Source organism: Hibiscus syriacus, unplaced genomic scaffold (genome assembly GCF_006381635.1).
Source record: "Hibiscus syriacus cultivar Baekdansim isolate YM2019G1 unplaced genomic scaffold, ASM638163v2 tig00002841_pilon, whole genome shotgun sequence".
NCBI classification, from domain to species: domain Eukaryota; kingdom Viridiplantae; phylum Streptophyta; class Magnoliopsida; order Malvales; family Malvaceae; genus Hibiscus; species Hibiscus syriacus.
Genome location: NW_024061948.1, coordinates 866,259 through 887,531, shown reverse-complemented (window position 1 = coordinate 887,531; position 21,273 = coordinate 866,259). Strand labels below are relative to the sequence as shown.

Sequence of the window (21,273 nt, the reverse complement as noted above, 5' to 3'; positions counted from 1 at the left end):
ACAACAAGAGTCATTATAAAATCTCTCAACTAAAATTGAAAAATAGAACTTCAATATCATCTTCATCAACTTTACTTTTTATAAAATCTTAAAAATTAGCTGATAATGATCGTTTGTAACACTATTATGAACCACCGATTATAATTCTTCATCCACATAAGATATAATAACTTATCTTATAATCATTATCAACAATAAATATAATATATATTATATATATAAATTTATTTTAATTTTATACATATAAATATATTTATATATAAATATAAATTCGAAACACCTAAAATGATGGCAATAAAAATGACAATGATTTGAATTTCCCCATCTTAGCCACCTAATAACAATTCCGACCGCTCATTAAAGTGAAAGCGTTACAGGGAATATTTGAAGGCAAAGAAAATGTGAGCGTTTATATTTAGTGCAAACGCGGTGTAGGGGTGTTCAAAATTTAGTTTTAATCGAATTAATCGACCGAATCGAATTAGTTTAATTAATTCGGTCGGTTACCAAATTAATTCGGTCGGGGAACGGTTAATTTTTTTTTGAATTTGGTTAACGGTTAATTCGGTTCGAAATCGATTAATTAACCGAATTAACCTTTAAATATAATTATATTAAGAGACTCAATCCATTTAAAATCCATTTAAAACTCAAATCAATATTAATTAATTAAAATAATATTAAAACTAAATGCAAAATGTTTGAATCAAATTAATTAGATATTATTTATAATTAGATATTATTTAAATTAATTGTAAATTGTATTTTTAATTAAAAAAATATTAAATTCTAAAATTCTAAAAAATTTCGGTTAATTCGAAAATTAACCGAATTAATCGAAATTTATTCGGTTCGGTTAATATTTTTGAAAAAAAATTTGATTCAATTAACGGTTAAAGAAAAAAAAAAGTTCGATTAATTCAAAAATAATAGTTCAGTCGATTCAACCACCAAATTAACCGAATGAACACCCCTAACACGGTGGTAGTAACCACCGCCCTTCTTTTCCACACGCGTTGAAGCTAAATATTGACGCAAAGATGGCTTCGTTAGGCAAATGATCCAAAGAAAAAAAATTAGAGAAATATAGGCGTTAGAAGTTTAATTTAAGATTTAAGCCATTTATTACATTACACATGGAATTTATCATATCTTCGTTATGAGTTTTATAAAATATATTAAAAATATAATTCATCATGTGAACTTGATGAAAATTATATGGAACTCATCATGAGAATATAACGAGTTCTGATTACTCATTATATTTTATAGAACTAGTCACGAGGCATAACGAGTTTCAAAAATACTATAACAAAGGGTCTATATCTCAAATTAATTTTCTAATATCTATATTTCCTTATTTTTTAAAAAATTAGGGTAAATCACACATTTAGTATCTAAACTATTAGTTCTGATCCGTTTTAGTACATAAACTTTCAATTTTTTTAAAATTATAACTAACGTTTATTTTTTGTTTCATTTTAGAACCTCGCCGTTAAAAACTTAACGGCACCATATTTTTATGGTTAAATTACATGATTCATCACTCAACTATCTTCTCACTCTTATTTTGGTACTAAAGCTTAAAAATTTTCAATTTAACTACTCGCTTTTCAAATAGCACCTATTTTAATCACTCTAATTTATTTTACTAATAACTTAGTGACATGAATTTTTTATTATTATTTTATTAATATATAATTAAAAATAAAAAAAATAAATTTGAAAGTTAGAGTGATTAAATTAAGAGTATTTTGAAAATTAAATAATTAAATTAAAAAAATAAACTTTAGGACCAAAACATGAGTGAGAAGATAGTTGAGTGATGAATGATTCAATTTACTCATAAAAAGGTGCCACATACAAATCACCCATTAAGTTTTTAACGGCGAAATACTAAAACGAAACAAAAACTAAACGTTAGGTATGATTTTGAAAAAAAATTAAAAATTTATGTACTAAAACATATTAAAGCTGATAATTTACCCAAAAAATTAACATCTAGTATGATAATGGACTTTGATAAAATATCTAATATGATACTTGAACTATTATTTCATATTTTATTATGATATAATTGAAATTAACATAGTTAATAAATATCAAATCAGACTAAAATTTTGATAATAGAACTTTTTCGAGTAAATCATATTTTAATATTATATTAAAATATAGTAAAAACAAAATTAGTTTCCCCCAAATTAGACATCTTATTAAAATACAAACCTATATTATATGTTTTGTTGAAGTACGAGTATCATATTGAACATTTTTTTAAATTATTACATTCTATTATATATTTTATCAAAATAGAAATACATCAAATCACAATCTATTCATTTTTTTTTCTAATAATTTATGATTGATTAATAGATAATATATGTTGAGAATCTTTTTTAACAGTGACAATACATACACCTTGCACCTATATACTCTAGAAAAACAAGGGTAAAGTACACAAATGATCATCGACTATAATAAAATGCTTTGTTAAGTCTCCGATTATTAAAATTTATAAAATGATCATTCAAATATAGGATAATGCTTTGTTGAGTGTTCCGATTATTAAAAGTTACAAAATGATCACTCGACTATTTATATGTTCCAAACTCATCCTTTAATTTTAAAAAATTGGTAATCGTCTGAGCTGGACGTTAACATATTGGTTGAGATGTGATAAAATCTTATCCTAGAATCATTTGAGTTGTATTTTGTTGATCGACTCTCCGTTTACATTATATCGTCGAGTTAGCGCTTAAAAGTAATGACAGTTCCACTGGACAATATTGAGATATGATTTTATTATATCTCAATCAGTATGTTAACGTCCAACTCATACGACCATTAATTTTTTTATTGGAAAAGGATGAGTTTGGAACGTATAAATAATCATATGACTATTTTGTGACTTTTAATAGTCGAGGAGCTCAATAAAACAACACTTTATAGTTGAGGGGCTATTTTTTAACTTTTAATAGTTGAGGGACTTAACAAAACAACGCCCTAAAATCGAGAATCATTTTATAACTTTTAATAGTTGAGGGGGCCATTTGTGTACTTTGCCCCCAAAAACAAATGGGTTATATTATCCCTTTCAAATTAGAGAAAAGATGCTCATTTTTGTTGGAATTACCGTGTTAGATATTCTTAAAGTGTTCACTGCTCACACCCAACCCCGAAACGTAGTGGAATCAGTAACAGAAACACGGAGGCCGCTGGTCCCCGGGACCAATGCTGTACGTTAATTACCACCACAGGCTTTGCTATTTGTATATATAATCTGCAGCAACTCATCACTTTCAATCCAGGTGTTTCGAAGATCATTAACAAAGCTATGACAGAAACAAGCTCTGCAATAACACTTGAAAGAACTCCAACATGGGCTGTCGCTGCTGTTTTTTTTTTGTCTTGATTTCCATCTCCATTTTTATGGAACACTTACTTCATCTTCTAGCTAAGGTCAGTAGTCAGTACAGCTTTAACCATGCAGAAAACAACCCATTTTTTCTTTCTTCCATGCACTAGTTTCATATATTCTGATTTTCAATTTTTTCCCTCTCTTTTGATAGTATTTCAATAAGAGAAGAAGGAGATCTCTTATTCAGGTTCTTGACAAGATCAAATCCGGTGAGAATATATTAATTCCAAACTAGATGGAAACATTTTCTTCTTTCTTTTAGCGTTTGCAAATTATGAACTATGAACTCTTTTTATAATTGTAGAATTATTGCAGCTTGGGTTCATATCATTGCTGTTAACTGTGAGTGAAAAGCCGATTGCAAATGTATGCATCCCCAAGAGTGTAGGTGAAACTTTTCTCCCTTGTAGGCATCCTTCAAATGATAGTCCTGAAGAAGCAAAATGTGAAGCTCAGGTATGTGTTCGATGAAATGCCAGACTTATGTTTTTGGAGTTGAGTTTGCAAGAAATTACTCTTTTGGGAATGATTTTTGCTGCCATTTTCGAGCAGGGGAAGGTCTCATTGTTGTCTAGAGGTGTGAATGAACTTCAGTACTTGATATTTGGGCTGGCTTTCTTCCATTCTTTATCATGCATCCTCACATTTAGACTTGGCATGGCAAAGGTGATTCTTTTTTTTAAGGAAAAATTCCTTTCTTTTTGACCTGTTGACACCCTTACGAGTATTATATTCGGCCATCAATGGGGTTTTGGTTGTCAGTGTTGACTTTCGTAAAGCAAAGGGAAATTGAGTATTATAGAAAAGGGAAATTTCCACATGGGAAAATGAAACTTGGGTTTCACATTTTAGGGCTTCTTTTTTTATTTGGCAGATGAGGAGATGGGAATCTTGGGAGGCTGAAACAAGAACATTAGAATATCAATTCTCAAATGGTAAGCTTTGGGCAAGTCTTTGGAGGCATCCTAACATTTTATGGCATCCTTTTGCTTGAGCTACGGTCATGGATGGATAAAAGTGGTGTTGGCGCGATCGTATGCCTGAAAATTTTAAATTTTCATGTACTTTATTTATATATATATATATATATATATATATATATATATTATTAATAATATAATTTCATAACCTCTAAAATTTTATAGTACAGTTAAAACTCTATAAATTAATAATATCAGGACCGGCGAAATTTATTAATTTAAAGAGTTATTAATTTATCGATAAATTAATAATTATTAATTTAAAGAGTTTTTAAGTAATTATACTATACATACCAAACAAAAAGGTAAATTAGTCTATGCCTCTTAGAATTACGTTGCAAGAGATGAGTTAAATTAATAATGAGCTCCAAATAAACTTGAACTTTAAAGGAAAACAGACAACTATTGAATCATATTTAAATAGAGTGTAATATATTTTTTTCAGTTTCTATGAATTATTAATTTATGATTTTCTTGGGACCGAAAATTATAAAGGGATCTCACGAAAAATTATTATCTTATTATTTTATCGAGTTTTTCAATTTTTTACATTGGCCCAAGTCGAGACCGGACAAATTTATTATTTTAGAGAGTTTATTAATTTACTGAGTATTAATTTAAAGAGTTTCTACTGTAGATTGCTTTACTAACCATCTTACTTTCCTCCACTAAGTAGATCCCAGGAGGTTCCTCCTCATCCATCAAACACCATTTGCTAGGCGACATCTCAGGTTTTGGAGTGAACACAAATTTCTTCGTTGGCCGGTGAGTTCAACTTTTTAAGCATGATCCTCTACCATGAAACTGATCATCTAATATGCTGTGTTTGACATGTTTTTTCAGGCGTGTTTCCTTCGACAATGCATCTATCTCTAAAGTTGACTACTTCACCCTTAGACATGGGTTCATCACGGTAAACAATACAAATCAGTTCAAAATAAATTTGTAAATACAGCTAAATGATATAATCTCAAAAGACTTGACTTTTTCAGGCACATTTTTCAGAGGGAAGCTACTTTGATTTCCAAAAGTACATAGAAAGAGCTTTGGAAAATGACTTTGAAGTAGTTGTAGGAACAAGGTTAGTGTATTTAACATGAAATCTTGATGCTTATATCACATTGAAATTTAATAATAACATTCCTTTGTGTGGTTTTTCTTTTTCTCAGCCTCTGGGTTTGGATTTTCTCAATGTTATTCATATTCTTGAATGCACATGGTAATTAACTCAAAGTTGTACTAAATTTTAACTTAGAGGGTTAATATAAAATAAGTGCCTAAACTATACATTTTTTCTGTCAATCTAGGTATATAACGTTTCGAACCTTACACTTTTAGGTGTAACTATCATGACCCTTAAATACCATCATTAAATGACACATGACACCTTTATAAAATTTTAAAAATTTCATTTAAAAAAATATTTTTTTTAATAACCCAATTTTTTTTTAAAATTATAAAAAACTCAAAAACTTTTAAAACCCTAATTTCAATCCCTTTGCCACCGTTGGCTGCTAACAACACTGTTAATCGCCCGAACATCCAACAACGTAAGACCGATCGAACACCCAATAGATGAAACCCCTACTTCAATCTCTAGTTGCAACGAAAAATGACGATCGTGAAATGTTTCATTTATACCGCCATTGGGTGTTTGGCCGGTTGTGAAAGTAAGGAGGTTTTGGTCATGGGGGTTGGTCAGTCACGTCGTTGGGTGTTCGACCGATTGAAGGCAATAGTGACGGCTGTCGGTGATAAAGGGATTGAAATTATGATTTTAAAAGTTCTTGGTTTTTTTTTGTAGTTTTATAAAATTTTGAGTTTTTTTTTCTTTCAAATATTATAATTTTAAGTTTTTTTTAATTTAAATAAAATCTTTAAAATCTTATAAAGGCGACACGTGTCATTTAACGACCATGACAGTTTAGGCATCTAAAAATGTAATGTTAAACATCTGAATTGACCATAAAATAATTTAAACATCTAAATGGAAAAAATGTATTACTTAGACACTTACTTTTATATTAAGACTAACTTAAAATATATGCAACTTTATAATTACATTGGCACTAATGCTGAAAATTTTCATTTATTAATGTAATCTGCAGGTTTTTATAGTTATCTATGGCTTCCTTTCATTCCACTATTGGTGAGTAAAAGAAAGAGTACTGATCAACCGTATGTAGATTAGCAATAATACATTGAAGGCGTAATGTAAAAAAAATCATCTAACCTTTTATTTTAGGGTAAAATATTTTTAATTAAATAAAAATTATTAATTTAGTTAATTGACGACCTATGCTTTATTGCTGATAATGACACATTTCATGTATTTTAAGTGATGATATGATATTATTATGTATTTAAACGACTACATGACATTATCATATGTCCAAAATGATGACGTGATATTGTCGATTGTCTAAAGTGATAACATTGAGCATGTCACATTATTATTTTAGATATATAAGACTTATCACATCAACAACAAAGGTTGATAGCTAGATAACTAATTATTTTCATCAATCTAGGATTATTTTACCTCAAAATAAACATTAGGATCAAAGTGCTTAAAAAATAAATACCAAAATAATTATTTTGTCAGATGAATTTTTACATTAAATCTACATTTAAACACATTTTGTTGAACAGATGTTACTGATGGTGGGAACTCAACTTCAAGGCATAATCACAAAGATGTGTTTGGAAAGCCATGAGAAATCTCAAGTTGTGAGAGGAACTTTCCTTGTTAAGCCTAGTGATCATTTCTTCTGGTTTGGTCGACCCAAATTGCTTCTCCACCTCATGCACTTCATATTGTTTCAGGTCAACCCTTAATATATTTACCACAACTTTACATATTCATTAGAATTTGATGATCAAGTTCTTAATCTAAATGACATTTTGGGCTTGTAGAATTCATTTCAACTGGCATTCTTCACATGGACTTGGGTAAGCATTGTTTTTTTTTATAGTCTGGCATTCTTCACATGGAACAATCGACAACACGCGCGCACACCTACAGACATAACTGCTCGAACCTATAATATCTAGGAAAAACAACATTCATTTTTATCACTGAGATCACTAGATAGGTTCGGGTAATCATTGTTATTTCAGTTCGTTCTTTTTTTTCTTTCATTCTAATTTTGCTTAAAAATTGCAATACAGATTCGGGTTAAGATCATGTTTCCATAAAAAGACTGAAGACATTGTGATAAGACCAGCAGTGGGAGTTTTGGTTCAAATCCTTTGCGGATACGTTACTCTGCCATTATATGCTTTGGTCATTCAGGTAACAATATTGCATGTTTTTCATGTACACATTATCAGTTAATTCATACAACTACACGTAAATAGTAAGATTCAATAAATTTAAGATTCGAACCTCCGTCATCAATGATCGCTTACCGAATTTCTAACAGATGGGAACATCAATGAAGAAAGCTATCTTTGCAGAAAAAGTGGTGGAAGGCTTGAAGAGATGGCGAGCCAATGATAGGAAAAACATTGCACAAAAACATAATTATACCTCGGCAAGGCCTTCAGTTGATACCTCTCCTTCACTTGGAACTTCTTCTTTCAGACTTGACACCGCTCATCACGAAAAATCTGATCGGCCATCGACCTCAGAGTACCTTGCCATCGGGTAATTGGTGTAAGAGGAGAAATAGAAGATTGTCAAAAGAGAGGTTCTTTTGATGGTTTTGATGTGAGAAAGGTATATTTAAAAATAAAAATAAAAAACTTGATTGAATTTGTAATTTTTTAGATCACGGAAATAAAAAGGATAAACTACATTGATAGTCTCGAAGATATAATATACTTTTGCTGTGTTCCTCGATTATGAAAAATTACGAAATAATCACCCAAGTTAGTCCTTTGAAATAAACATTCTCCACCAAAACAAACATGTCCCATGAATATAATCATTCTCTTGCCTTTTCAAGATTTCATGGAAGCCTCAATCACCCAAATCAAAAATTGAAATATTGAGTACTCAAATGTTAAATTGTTCATTGAAATATGATAAAATCTTATTTCAAAATTGTTTGAATTATATAGTCATTTAAGATTTTAAGATCATATTCTATCATATCTCAGTCAACAAATTAACATATAACTCAGACGTCTGTTAATATTTTAACGAAAAATGACGAGTTTAAAACATATGAATAGCCAGATGATAATTTTATAACTTTTAATAGTAATGATTCAATAAAATAACAAACTATTAATAGTCAAATTAGTCAATAAAAAGCATAACAAATTTAGACCACAAGGTTACTAAGTAAAGCACATAAAAAGGAGAAAATGCAGTAATACAAATGAAACTCAAGAAAAAGAAAACCCGACAATTGCTCCGCGCCGCCTCTTGTCTAGAGGTGTTTAAGCCTCCCTCTCGATTCAATCGTAAATTTTTGAAGCTTTCTCATCAGATTAAGACATTTTTTTTCAATTCAAAGAAAATGGTCAATTTTTTAAGGGTAAAGTATAGTAATGGTCACTGAACATTTCTGAAACTTGCATTTAGGTCCCCCAACATTTGAAACTTGCAATACAGTCCCCCAATATTTATTCCGTTTGCAATATGGTCCCCCAACTTAAACCACAGTTAGAAAATTAGGATAAATTATATAAACGGTCATTGAACTTTTCAGTCACTTGAATTTCGGTCCCCCAACTTTTAAAACTTGCAAAACAGTCATCAATTTCATTCTAAACCCCAATTTCCAAAGTAATTCAATTTTATTCTAAACCCTAAATTCTAAAATACTTCAATTAAATTCTAAAATACTTCAATTTAAGGTAATATAGGCTTGAAGAAAGAGTTCAAGGCACAGACACAACGAATAAAAATATATTTATATAAATGTATATTTATATTTAGATGTATAAATAAAAAATATATTCATATATTAATGTATGAATCATTTATATTTTTGAATATTTTATTTTTAATAAGAAATTAAAATTAATTATATTAGAAATACTCAACTTAAGATTATATATAATCATGAATTATAAATATGAAAAATATAATTATTAAATTTAGTTTAAAAATATATAAATCTTAAATTTATTCTTTTAAAATATTGTATCAACTAATATTTAAAAAATATATTAAATCTATCAAACAATTTATCAAATATAATATTTTTTTATTGTAAAAAATATAATATTTTCCCATCATTTATTGCTTTCAAATTTTTTGCCGAAGTTCAAATCTAATTATTTTCATTTTACATTATATTCTTTTTTTTCTGGCATTGGTCATACTATTAGTATATGTATTATTGTATATCTCTTAACACAAACGATGGTGTTAGCTTAGTGGCTCCACCCTATATCTTTTATTTGCGTGACTCAGGTTTGAGTTTGCCCAAGACCCAAATTTTACTTCTTTGTAACTTAATTTTCTTCTAATTAGGAGGTGACATGTGTCACCAATAACACATATCATGATCATATGTTAACACATGTCAGATCCTGATTAAATGATTAATTTATTAAATTTTATTTAATTTAGGACCAAATTGATAGCATATATAAATAATTATGTGGTAACACGTGTCACCAATGACACGTGTCATGATCATGTGCTAACACATGTCAGATCCTAATTAAATGATTAATTTATTAAATTTTATTTAATTTAGGACCAAATTGATTATATAAATAATAAAGACTGAATGTATAATAATGTCAATTCCTTTTAACTGCCACATCATCATTTTTATCAATTGGTAACGACTAGTGGCTTAGTTGAAACAGTTAAATAATTATGTGGTATGATTGATAAATTTAAAAGATCGATGACAAAAGTAAAAAGGGCTAGATAGTTAAGTTGTCAACCGAGTAGTTTACACTTTTATTTATACGTCAAAATAACATTTTATAAATTTAAAATTCGAATTATTTTCAACCTCTTTTATATCCTAACTACTTTTTTTAATTAAAAAATTTCTTCAACAGATAAGAATTATACTATTATATTTATATAAAAAATACGTATCACATGAAATAAGATGAAATTAAATAATAATAACTTTGACATAATTGAATTTAATTTAAGTATTTTGGAATTTAGGGTTTATAATAAAATTGAATTACTTTGGAAATTGGGGTTTAGATTGAAATTGATGATTGTTTTGCAAGTTTTAAAAGTTGGGGGACCTAAATTCAAGTGACTGAAAAGTTCAATGACCATTTATATAATTTATCCTAATTTTCTAACTGTGGTTTAAGTTGGGGGACCATATTGCAAACGGAATAAATGTTGGGGGACTATATTGCAAGTTTTAAATGTTGGGGGACCTAAATGCAAGCTTCTGAAATGTTCAGTGACCATTACTATACTTTACCCATTTTTTAATCATAAAATCAAGCATCACCCAGTTTTAATTATCAGAATCTTCTCAATAAACAAATAATCTACCTTCAAGAGCTTATTGCGATGAACAGAGCCTAAAAGCTTTTCAAAAAGACAGAAAAACCCAGAAACATGTGTAGATTTTGAAGAAAAACGAACAATTCTCTGTAGATATTGATATAGTTTTCTTTGTTTTAAAGGTTATATTATTTTTGGTTTTTGAATTGTACAATTTTAATAAAATAGTCAAAGAGCTCAACCTTTGGGTCTTCCAATGGATTCCGATTTCTGGACGTCTCGTCTCGCCGCTGCCAAACGCCAATATAATTTGCAGCACCGCCATCAGACCTCTCAGTTAGGTATGCTTGATTTCAATATTTTATCTGGGTTTTTTCTTCATTTTTTGTTCTTTCTTTCACCTCGAATTTTTTTTGAAACATGAACAAAATAATCCGATAAAGATCGTTTGAGCATCGATGATTTTGAGGTAGACGACGAATTTCCATGTCCGTACTGTTACGAGGATTTCGATATTGCGTCTCTGTGTTCGCATCTCGAAGATGATCATCCCTGCGAATCAAAAGTTACGGTAAGCAAATTTGATTAATCATAAATTTTTTCTCAGTTAAGATTATGTTTGAATTCTACTAGTTTATTGTTGTTTGTATGATGTTCGATTAACTAAGAACATACACTTTATAGATAGATCTTGACACTTAGGAACGGAAATAGGATCAAACATTTGGAGGGCGAGAATTTATTAAATATTTAAATCTAAAATTAGGAGGCACAAAGATCTTATTTAACTAATATTTAAACTAACAAGAACCTAGAATGTTATTCTACCAGAACAAATTCTGAGGCGATATCCTCTTCCGCCCAACAAATGCCTCAGTCCCCATTGTTGCCTCGAGTAAACTAATCATTGGTCATTCAACCTTTGCATAAACTTATGTCGGAGTCCGATAGAGTTTATATGCAAAGAGAAGTATTACCGCTCGATTTGGAGGATCTCGGATGTCGAACTGGGTTGGTGATGTTATTTTCGTGCCCGGGAAAGAATGTGATATTCAACGGATAAAAGATGGAAAGTGTGCGTAAATGGAAAGGGATGTGTGACTGGTAGAAAATGTTTAGGATTGAGAATGAGCATAGAGTATGTGCCATTGCTAAGGGTATAGAGGAATGAGCATTTGGTACACATCAAGGATGATGGAGGTAGATTTCAATGGCCTTTCCTTTTTGATCTGTAGGAGATTACCATCCGATTTCGTTAAAAGCCCTTCCCTCTCACCCTATCTGTAGTGAAGACTCAATTCGAGTGCAGGTCCATGGTTCGTCCGCCGGAATAATCTGATCTTTAGCTTTTCTTTTTGGCTCTGATTGTCTTCTGTAACTTTGTGTCTGAGATTGATGAAATTCGAAATAGTTATATTCAGAAGAACAATTACAACTCATTAAGTTTTGTTTAATACTCCAACTTTATTATACTTCACCTTCGGATTTATGATGGAAAGAAGGTCCCCGTCGATGTTTTTCATGGTGAATCGTCTAATGCTGGCATCGATCTTTCTGTTACAGATTTGTCCGGTCTGCTACGTCAAAGTCGCCAGAGACATGCTAAGTCATTTCACGCTGCAACATGGAAATTTATTCAAGATATCCTCCGATAACGAAACTTCTCGTTTACTTGTTTTTCTTCATCTGATTTGGAAATTATGCTCTAGCTAGTTGAACTGTATATGAACTTAGTTTCCCTTAACAAAAGGATTACTTGCAGAGACGTCGCAGGCTATGTAGAGTTGCGATTCCAAGCAGTCAGGCACTGTCACTCCTTGGCCGGGATCTCCGTGAAGCACATTTACAAGTACTTCTAGGTGGTGGTGCGTATAGGCCAAGCAGTGTTAATGCGTCAAGTGCCGCCACTGATTCGTTCCTTTCTTCACTCATCATGAATTTCCCTGCATCTGAAGCCGAAGAAATTACGAAATCCGTTGTAACCAGTTTTGAAGACACAAAGACAAAGAATGCGGCACCAGCACACATGTGGAAATCAAGGTAATGGCCTAAAATTTGAACTTCCTGTTTGCGGATACAATTCATATATCCAAGATATAATGCTTCTTGTTTTTTGCTTCGTGTTGTCTCGAACAGTTTCGATCCATCGTTGAGTAACGAAGAACTTGAAAAATGGATTCGGCAAGCCACGGGGAGAGCCGGAATCGTGCAAGATCTGGTGTTGACAACTCTTTTGAAAGAGTAAGTGAAATGAGAAACTAATGTAGTTGTTGAAATGTTGTTGAGAGGCATTTCTGGGTAAGGATTGAAACAAGTTGATATGGTTTGAATCGAAACCCCATACATTAGTATTGACAATGTTGAAGCTTCATAGGACTAGATTGTCATCTATGGGTGCGATTTTTCTAACACAATTTATTTCATTCAGAACGTCGTATTCGAATCGTAATGTGTTCTGGAAATAATTTATGGCTTAACTTCAATTGATTAATTATTATTTTGGTAAAAGCTTAACCTAAACTTATGACTACTTTTATCACATTGAAAGATTATAGGTTACACTATGCGTTTAATACATAGCTTTTACTTTTGTTCCGTTTTGGTTACTCTATTATCTTTTTTTTTTTCAAAATCATATTTAATATTTAGTTTTGATTTAATTTTGGTCATTGACCGTTAAAAAATTAACATAATTGTTGACGTCGTATTTGTTTTATTTTTTCAATGATGATGTGATATTATCTTATGATGACATATTAGCATCACTGTTAATTTTTTAACGACGGATGACAAAATGAAATCAAAACTAAATATTAAGTATTATTTTGAAAAGAATATAGTTACATGATCAAAACTAAACAAAATTAATAGTTGTATATTTAACTAATAGTAGATTTAGCTGGTGATGATCATATAATTAAGTGAAAGAAATGACGGAATTATCTCTGTGTGACGCATGAGATATCTTAGAAAAAAATTTAGAAGTCGAGTTACAATAAATTTAAATTTAAATATAAATTAATTAAATGTTTCAAAAACTAATTGATAAATTTTATTTTCAAAATATTTTAAAGCCAAAAAGTGTGTTAATTAATAAAATTTGTTTCCCAAAATACCTTAATTATTGAAGTAAGATTCTGCGTATTTAATAAATAATGTTTACTAGAGAGAGTTATCGAAATTATATACAAGAGAGTTATCCACTCCGTGGTTCCCTCAAATCTAATGCGAGCTTCAAATGACAACTTCAATTCCTAATAGCTTCCTAGCTCTCACGCAGCCTCCTAATCTTTCAATTGACCGGCTGCACCTCTCTTCCACTCGAATATTCACCGGCGGCAACCGTAGCTTCCTCTCCGGCAGCGCTGGAATATGCAGAGCAAAGGGTCGAGAGATTGTCCTCGGAAACCCCGCCGTGACCGTAGAAAAAGGCAAGTACAGCTACGACGTCGAGACTCTAATCAACAAGCTAAGCAGCCTCCCACCGCGTGGCAGCATCGCCATCCTAATCTTTCAATTGACCGGCTGCACCTCTCTTCCACTCGAATATTCACCGGCGGCAACCGTAGCTTCCTCTCCGGCAGCGCTGGAATATGCAGAGCAAAGGGTCGAGAGATTGTCCTCGGAAACCCCGCCGTGACCGTAGAAAAAGGCAAGTACAGCTACGACGTCGAGACTCTAATCAACAAGCTAAGCAGCCTCCCACCGCGTGGCAGCATCGCCAGATGTCTCGATGTCTTCCGCAACAAACTTTCGCTGAAAGACTTCTCTTTAGTGTTCAAAGAGTTCGCTCATCGCGGCGATTGGCAACGCTCCCTCCGGCTCTTCAAATACATGCAGCGTCAGGTTTGGTGTAAGCCCAACGAACACATTTACACCATCATGATCAGTCTCTTGGGACGCGAAGGCTTGCTTGATAAATGTCGCGAAGTGTTCGACGAAATGCCTAGCCAAGGCGTGCCTCGCAGTGTCTTCTCCTACACTGCCTTGATCAATGCCTACGGACGGAACGGTGAGTATGATGTTTCTCTTGAGTTGCTAGCCAAAATGAAGAAAGACAAAGTCTTGCCCAATATCTTAACTTATAACACTGTGATTAATGCGTGCGCAAGGGGTGGGTTGGATTGGGAGGGTTTGTTAGGATTGTTTGCTGAAATGAGACATGAAGGTATACAGCCTGATATTGTGACTTATAATACTTTGCTTAGTGCTTGTGCTGATAGGGGTTCTGGCAATGAGGCCGAAATGGTTTTTAGGAATATGAATGAAGCTGGGATATTGCCTGATTTAACTACTTATAGTTATCTTGTTGAGACATTTATGAAGCTAGGAAAGCTGGAGAAGGTTTCTGAGTTGCTTAAGGAAATGGAGTTGGGAGGGAATTTGCCGGATATTATGTCGTATAATGTGTTGTTAGAGGCTTATGCAAAGTCAGGGTCGATTAAGGAAGCGATGGGTGTGTTTAGGCAGATGCAAGCCGCAGGATGCGTGCCGAATGCAGCTACTTATAGTATTTTGTTGAATTTGTACGGGAGGAATGGGCAGTATGATAACGTCCGCGAGCTTTTTCTTGAGATGAAAGCTAGTAATACAGAGCCAGATGCAGCTACTTATAATATTTTGATACAGGTTTTCGGAGAGGGTGGGTATTTTAAGGAGGTAGTTACTTTGTTTCATGATATGGTAGAGGAGAATGTTGAGCCTAACATGAAGACTTATGATGGTTTGATATTTGCTTGTGGGAAGGGAGGGCTTCATGAGGATGCCAAGAAAATTCTACTTCACATGCATGAAAGAGGGATAGTACCTAGTTCCTGGGCTTATACTGGTGTTATCGAGGCTTATGGACATGCAGCATTATACGAGGAAGCTCTAGTTGCTTTTAACACGATGAATGAGGTAGGGAGCAAACCGACCATTGAAACTTACAATTCCTTGCTTCAGACTTTTGCTAGAGGTGGATTGTACAAGGAAGCTGAAGCGATTTTGACTAGAATGAATGAGGCTGGTGTTGCAAAGAGCAGGGATTCCTTCAATGCTTTGATTGAAGCGTTTAGGCAAGGAGGCCAGTTCGAGAATGCTATCAAGGCTTTTATAGAGATGGAAAAGGCAAGATGTGATCCTGATGAACGGACCCTTGAAGCGGTTTTAAGTGTGTATTGCTTTGCAGGCCTTTGTGATGAGAGCAATGAGCAATTCAAGGAAATCAAAGCTTTAGGAATTTTGCCCAGTGTCATGTGCTATTGCATTATGCTGGCTGTTTATGCAAAGTGTGACAGGTGGGATGATGCCTATAAGTTACTCGATGAGATGCTTGCGAACAAAGTGTCGAATGTTCATCAAGTAATTGGACAGACGATAAGAGGAGATTTCGATGGTGATTCAAACTGGCAGATGGTAGAATACATCTTTGACAAACTCAACTCCGAAGGATGTGGCTTCGGAATAAGGTTCTATAATGCTCTTTTAGAAGCACTTTGGTGGTTGGGTCAGAAAGAACGAGCTGCAAGGGTTCTCAAGGAAGCAACAAAGAGAGGCCTCTTCCCCGAACTCTTCCGTCAAAACAAACTTGTATTTTCTGTGGACGTGCACAGGATGTGGGAAGGTGGCACTTATGCAGCTATGTCGATTTGAGCGGTCTCAGCTCAAGCTAATGTTTCCTGCCTCAGATTCATCTTCAGAGGTTAATATAATAGCTTTAAGTAACTCATCTATTCCTTCTATGGCATTGAAATGATTTTCTAGTAATGTAGAGTGTAGCATATATGACAATGTGATCTCTGAAACAAGAATGTGAACAAGAGGAGCTTTTAGCCAAATACAAGCACAAAATTTATGCATTAAAAAAATTTATAAGTAGGGACATAGTAGTCATGATTGAACTATGAGAGGACAAATGATTTAACTTTAACACAAATAGGGCCTTAAAAATAATTAAACCATAAAAATTAAGAGATTTATAGTTTAATTTCACTAATTTTAAAATTCAAAGGTCTTAAAAAATAATTAAATCAAAAAAATTTGACGTCAAAGCTTCACTCGATTAATTTTAAAAGTGACATTGTCTTAAGAAAATAAGTATACCAAAATTTTTTGGGAGAGATAAGGACTTAATTGTAATGATTTTAAAACTATCAGTGACTTAAAATATTATTAGATCATTAAAGTTTGGAGATCCCACTGCCTCGACCACCTATGACGTGGATTCGTGCCTATGTACAAGAATTTTGTTATAATATATGTGATTTATCTTAAAATTAAGATTAGTATTATAAATAACATTCATCAATTCGATATTTTCAATCAAATAATATCTAAAGATGATATTTAAGAAAATAAATAAATATTAATAATATTAAAAAGTTAAAAGTTATAAAAATGAATTATTAGAGTATTGATTCATTAAAAAAGAAATATTAATTAATAACGATGAAAAAATTAAAATATTTTTTAATCGGTGATAATATTTTATTTTAAAAATTTGGAATGACGTAGTATAATTTAATTTACTGACAGTATCTTGTCAATATAATAAATATTAATCTATGTAATATTATGTTATTCTAGTTTTTTAAATTATTATATAATATTGTTTTTTAAATATGTTTTTAACAATAAAATTAATGAATATAAAAGAAAATATAAGTTTACGATATATTTACCTTTTAAGTATAGTGATTAATATATGATTATATTATTATACAATTACTCAAATAATTTAATTTTTTATTCGTACAACATATATATATATATATAATAGTTTTTTAAAGTTTTAATGATCAATTATTAATACATCTCAAATTATATATTTTAATATTATATGATTTTAAAATTATTATTTTTTAAATATACAGTTAAATTATGACAAATTTACTTACCAAATAAGGTTTAAAAAAGGATTTGTTCATAAAAGGGGCTTAGAAATTAAATCTTCATATAGAATCATTGTTATAATACACTATCGAAGATATCCAGATTATCTGGTAACTTATGGTGCGATTATTCAGATTAGATAGTTGGGTTGTTCTTGTTGAATGATGGTGTCGTGGAGTTTGTATTTTATTGTCTGGTGCGAATTCTTGCTTGTGGTATTATGAGGTTGTTGGTTTCTTTCATATCTAGAAGCTCCGAGTGCGTGTTTATTGGTCGTCGGGATAATCCTGATTTTTATGGTTTGATGTTGTAGATTGTTTTGTTCATATGTCGGTGCTTAGTGTGTTTTTGGTCTTCGTGCTGGCCTTGTGTATTATCGGTTGTTGTTGATTCCTCCATATTGAAAGTTTATATCTTTATTCTGTTTATGTATGTTCCTTGTAATTGTTTTTTCTATTACACTTCAAGGTGCACTCTTTTTCTTCAATTAGGATTAGAGAAATTTTTTAACGAGACCTTTAAGGTGATGTACTATGTATATTTTCAGTTATACACAAAGTGTCCCTTTCAAAAAAAAAAAACTTATGGGATATATCGGGATTAAAATGACGTCTTTAAAAACTAGAAGATATCGTTCAAATTACAACGTTATTAATTTACGGGTATACATGTATCTTGAAAGAAGACATTAATTCTTCCGTACGTCTTCATAAAGATGATAGGTAGTCGAAATGACTTTTCTACGACAGTAGAGTGACTCTCAGGACGGTGATGGGGTTCTCCGACTGTTATAATAACGATTTTCTCCAATTTCCTCAACTCATTCTCCTCAGTTTTCCCTCACACTCCACTGTGTTTCTTCATCCGAAAACATAGGAGTCCATGGATCCCATTGTTGCCATTGTTGAGGATCCATAGTTTTTCCTCCGAAACGCATCTTCATGTGTGTATAACATAGTTTCATAGTCCTTACAATGCATCCCCAATAGACTTCGGCTCTTAACCTCGCCAACTTTATGGATCGAAGCAGAAATAAAGAAGGTGGAAGCTTGATTTATCGACATGTTGTAGTATGAACGCCATGTGTTTGACATGTGGTGCCTTTGAGAAAAGGTTTGGACTTCGTTGGCTCCATCTTGTTTTGCAACCTTACATTCATATAAATACAACATGAACCGGGACCTACATATGATTTTATGTTATCCGATAAATTTATAAAATTTTATATAACGAAAATAGGTTATCAACAAAAATTTACAAAGAAAATACTTAAATGATGAGAATTTGAGTTTTTTTAAAGAGACGACCGCTCTCATCAATTCCTTTCGGTCCATCCCTGATCGGTGGTGACCATAACATGGCTTTGGGTTGGGCCACCACATCCGGGAACAATGCTTGAACCATCTTCCATTGCTTACTTACAACTGTCCCAAGCCTGTTATACAGCTCCCTCTCGAACAATTATAACGCTTAAAGGGGAATTCAACGTTACTCATGAAAGAAAAAACAAGATTTATTGGGAGCTGCATGTTGGATAGGTATGTATTTAATGTGTGTTTATCTGTATATGTATTTTATACTTAAGTTTCAATATATTAGAAGCATCATATTCTCGTGAACATGTCTGAATACAGGGATGGAACTATAATAGGATGTTAGGAGTCAAATAACTTAGGGACATGTGTAGCATTTATTAAAGGTTTTCTTTTTGGAAGAACACATTCTTTTCTTATTTGCATTAATGACTGAACCAAAATTTTTAATGCAAAGATTCATTGAAGTTGTCTTTAAACTTTTCCTTAATTGAAATGATTGGAATTCAAGGAAACATTAAGTAATCATGCTCAAATATTTTGTGATCAGCTGATGATCATAAAATCTTTCATGATGAGATATTGAGTTCAGTTCTTACTGAAGAAATTGTTGTGATAGAACAACTGCAAACCATGGCTAAGTTCTGTAAATTTTGTTATCAAATTAAAGAATCAGACACCATCTGTTACATATCAGCATAGATTGTAATTTTACCATGATTGATACTCTGCATGTTCCTAGGATAGCACAAATATTATGTTAGGATTTCGGACAATTATGACAGCTTCAATGCAAAAGCATTAAGTAGAATCTAAGCTTCCACAAATAAAGATTTACCAGCCGCTTTCTAGGTCCTGCAGCTATCAACCATAAGTTTTTTTAAGTATAGAAAGGTGCCTAATGTGGCTTTATGAAGTTTCACAATACCTTTCAACCTTCCTTTATACTTTTATGAAATCTCGGTTTCGGAATCTATTACTGTTTCTGCTTTGATTTCTTTATTAGTAATGCTGCCTATCAATTTTAGTTTATTGTACCAAAAGCTGAAGTCTTTGAATCGCTTTATCTTGCAGACAAGTTGATATTTATAAACGCCAAGGCCTGCAATTGGAAATGGGCTTAGTTTGGCTTCAATAGGACATGTTTGTCAGTATATATTTCGAGCCGATATTTCTTTTGTAATTTTATCCCTAAAAATGTACAAATAAGGAAATCGATATGAACGATGAAGCGATTCTGCTATCGTGGCGTGAAATCAATGGCACTCATACAACGTGTTCGGCGTTACGTTCTAGATGTTGACAGCTATAGGTATCTTCGGCAAGTGTTGCATACCTATGCTTCATTTGTTGCATGAAGTTCTGATTCTTGGTCTATATAGTTCACGGTTGTGCCTAGAAATCACCTCGCAGCCCATTGATCTCAATCCTCTCTTGAGAAAAGAATTCCTTATATGTTACCATTTCTGAATTTGCTTCTCTTGCTTTCAGAATCCAAAAATCACCCGAAGTTATTAGTTGTAGAATCTTATAGGTGATGGATAGAGGTCTTTTGTTGATGATTCCTTGATCTGTAAGTAATCAAAAGGCTTTCTTATTTTAGCTGATGTATTTAGTTGATTTCCTACTTTTCTTTGTCATGACACCTAAAGTTTATCCATATTTCAGGTTCATCTTAGGATTGTGCTATTGAAATGAAGATTTCTTGATTACATGTTTTCTGGTAAGAACAAGATTTAGCGTTGCTTGGATGCATACTTGTTCCTGATTCCTAATAAGATGTTGATACAATCTGTCTCTAGCATCTGCATGTTACAATGGACTGAAAGTCTGAAATCGACATTAACAATCATTAATCGGCTTAGCAATGCTTTCATGCACAAATAAAGGTTCTTGCACTTATGCTAATATCATTTTTCTTGGTAAAGAAGCAGGATTTGACTGTTTGTTCCTTTATTGCATTAATCTAGCCGGGATCCAGAGGATTGTTAACTATAATTAAGCTGCAGGGAGCATCTGCATGTATTGTTTGGCAGCGCCTTTTCTCTATTGATATAAACATAAACACATGATAATTCGTTTTGATACCCTCATGTTGAACTGCTTTTCTTGATCCTTGACATTTTTATACTTGAAACATACTGCATTTTCCAATTCCCAACTTGATTTTTCCTACTTCAAAGGCATATGGTTCCTGTTTTGTTTTAGATGATCATCTCATGCATTGATCACCAAAATTTTCAGTTCGATTCTTTTTTTCATTAATTAGATTTGATTGTTGGTTTTGATCGTTCTAAA

The 21,273-nt window shown here is 32.1% G+C and overlaps 2 protein-coding genes and 1 pseudogene across 4 annotated transcripts; all 3 read left to right on the top strand.

Moving 5' to 3' along the window:
• The first annotated feature begins 3,110 nt into the window (after positions 1-3,110).
• On the top strand, positions 3,111-8,051 carry LOC120159507 (annotated as a pseudogene).
• A 719-nt stretch (positions 8,052-8,770) lies between these two features.
• LOC120158084 (protein DEHYDRATION-INDUCED 19 homolog 4-like) lies at positions 8,771-13,167 on the top strand. Of its 3 annotated transcripts, none has more exons than XM_039169031.1 (6): positions 8,771-8,824; positions 11,016-11,130; positions 11,233-11,360; positions 12,353-12,430; positions 12,546-12,829; positions 12,926-13,167. In XM_039169031.1, the coding sequence occupies exons 2-6, from the start codon at positions 11,046-11,048 to the stop codon at positions 13,032-13,034; spliced, it is 684 nt and encodes a 227-aa protein (XP_039024962.1). In that variant the 5' UTR covers positions 8,771-8,824; positions 11,016-11,045; the 3' UTR covers positions 13,035-13,167. The 3 variants fall into 3 exon arrangements, with proteins under 3 accessions (XP_039024962.1, XP_039024949.1, XP_039024957.1); XM_039169018.1 differs by lacking the exon at positions 8,771-8,824 and adding an exon at positions 10,849-10,964 and having other exon boundaries at positions 11,005-11,130; positions 12,926-13,166; XM_039169026.1 differs by lacking the exon at positions 8,771-8,824 and having other exon boundaries at positions 10,971-11,130.
• An 831-nt stretch (positions 13,168-13,998) lies between these two features.
• On the top strand, positions 13,999-16,423 carry LOC120158975 (pentatricopeptide repeat-containing protein At1g74850, chloroplastic-like). Its single transcript, XM_039169688.1, has 2 exons — positions 13,999-14,220; positions 14,442-16,423. The coding sequence occupies exons 1-2, from the start codon at positions 14,028-14,030 to the stop codon at positions 16,421-16,423; spliced, it is 2,175 nt and encodes a 724-aa protein (XP_039025619.1). The 5' UTR covers positions 13,999-14,027.
• Positions 16,424-21,273: the final 4,850 nt, after the last annotated feature.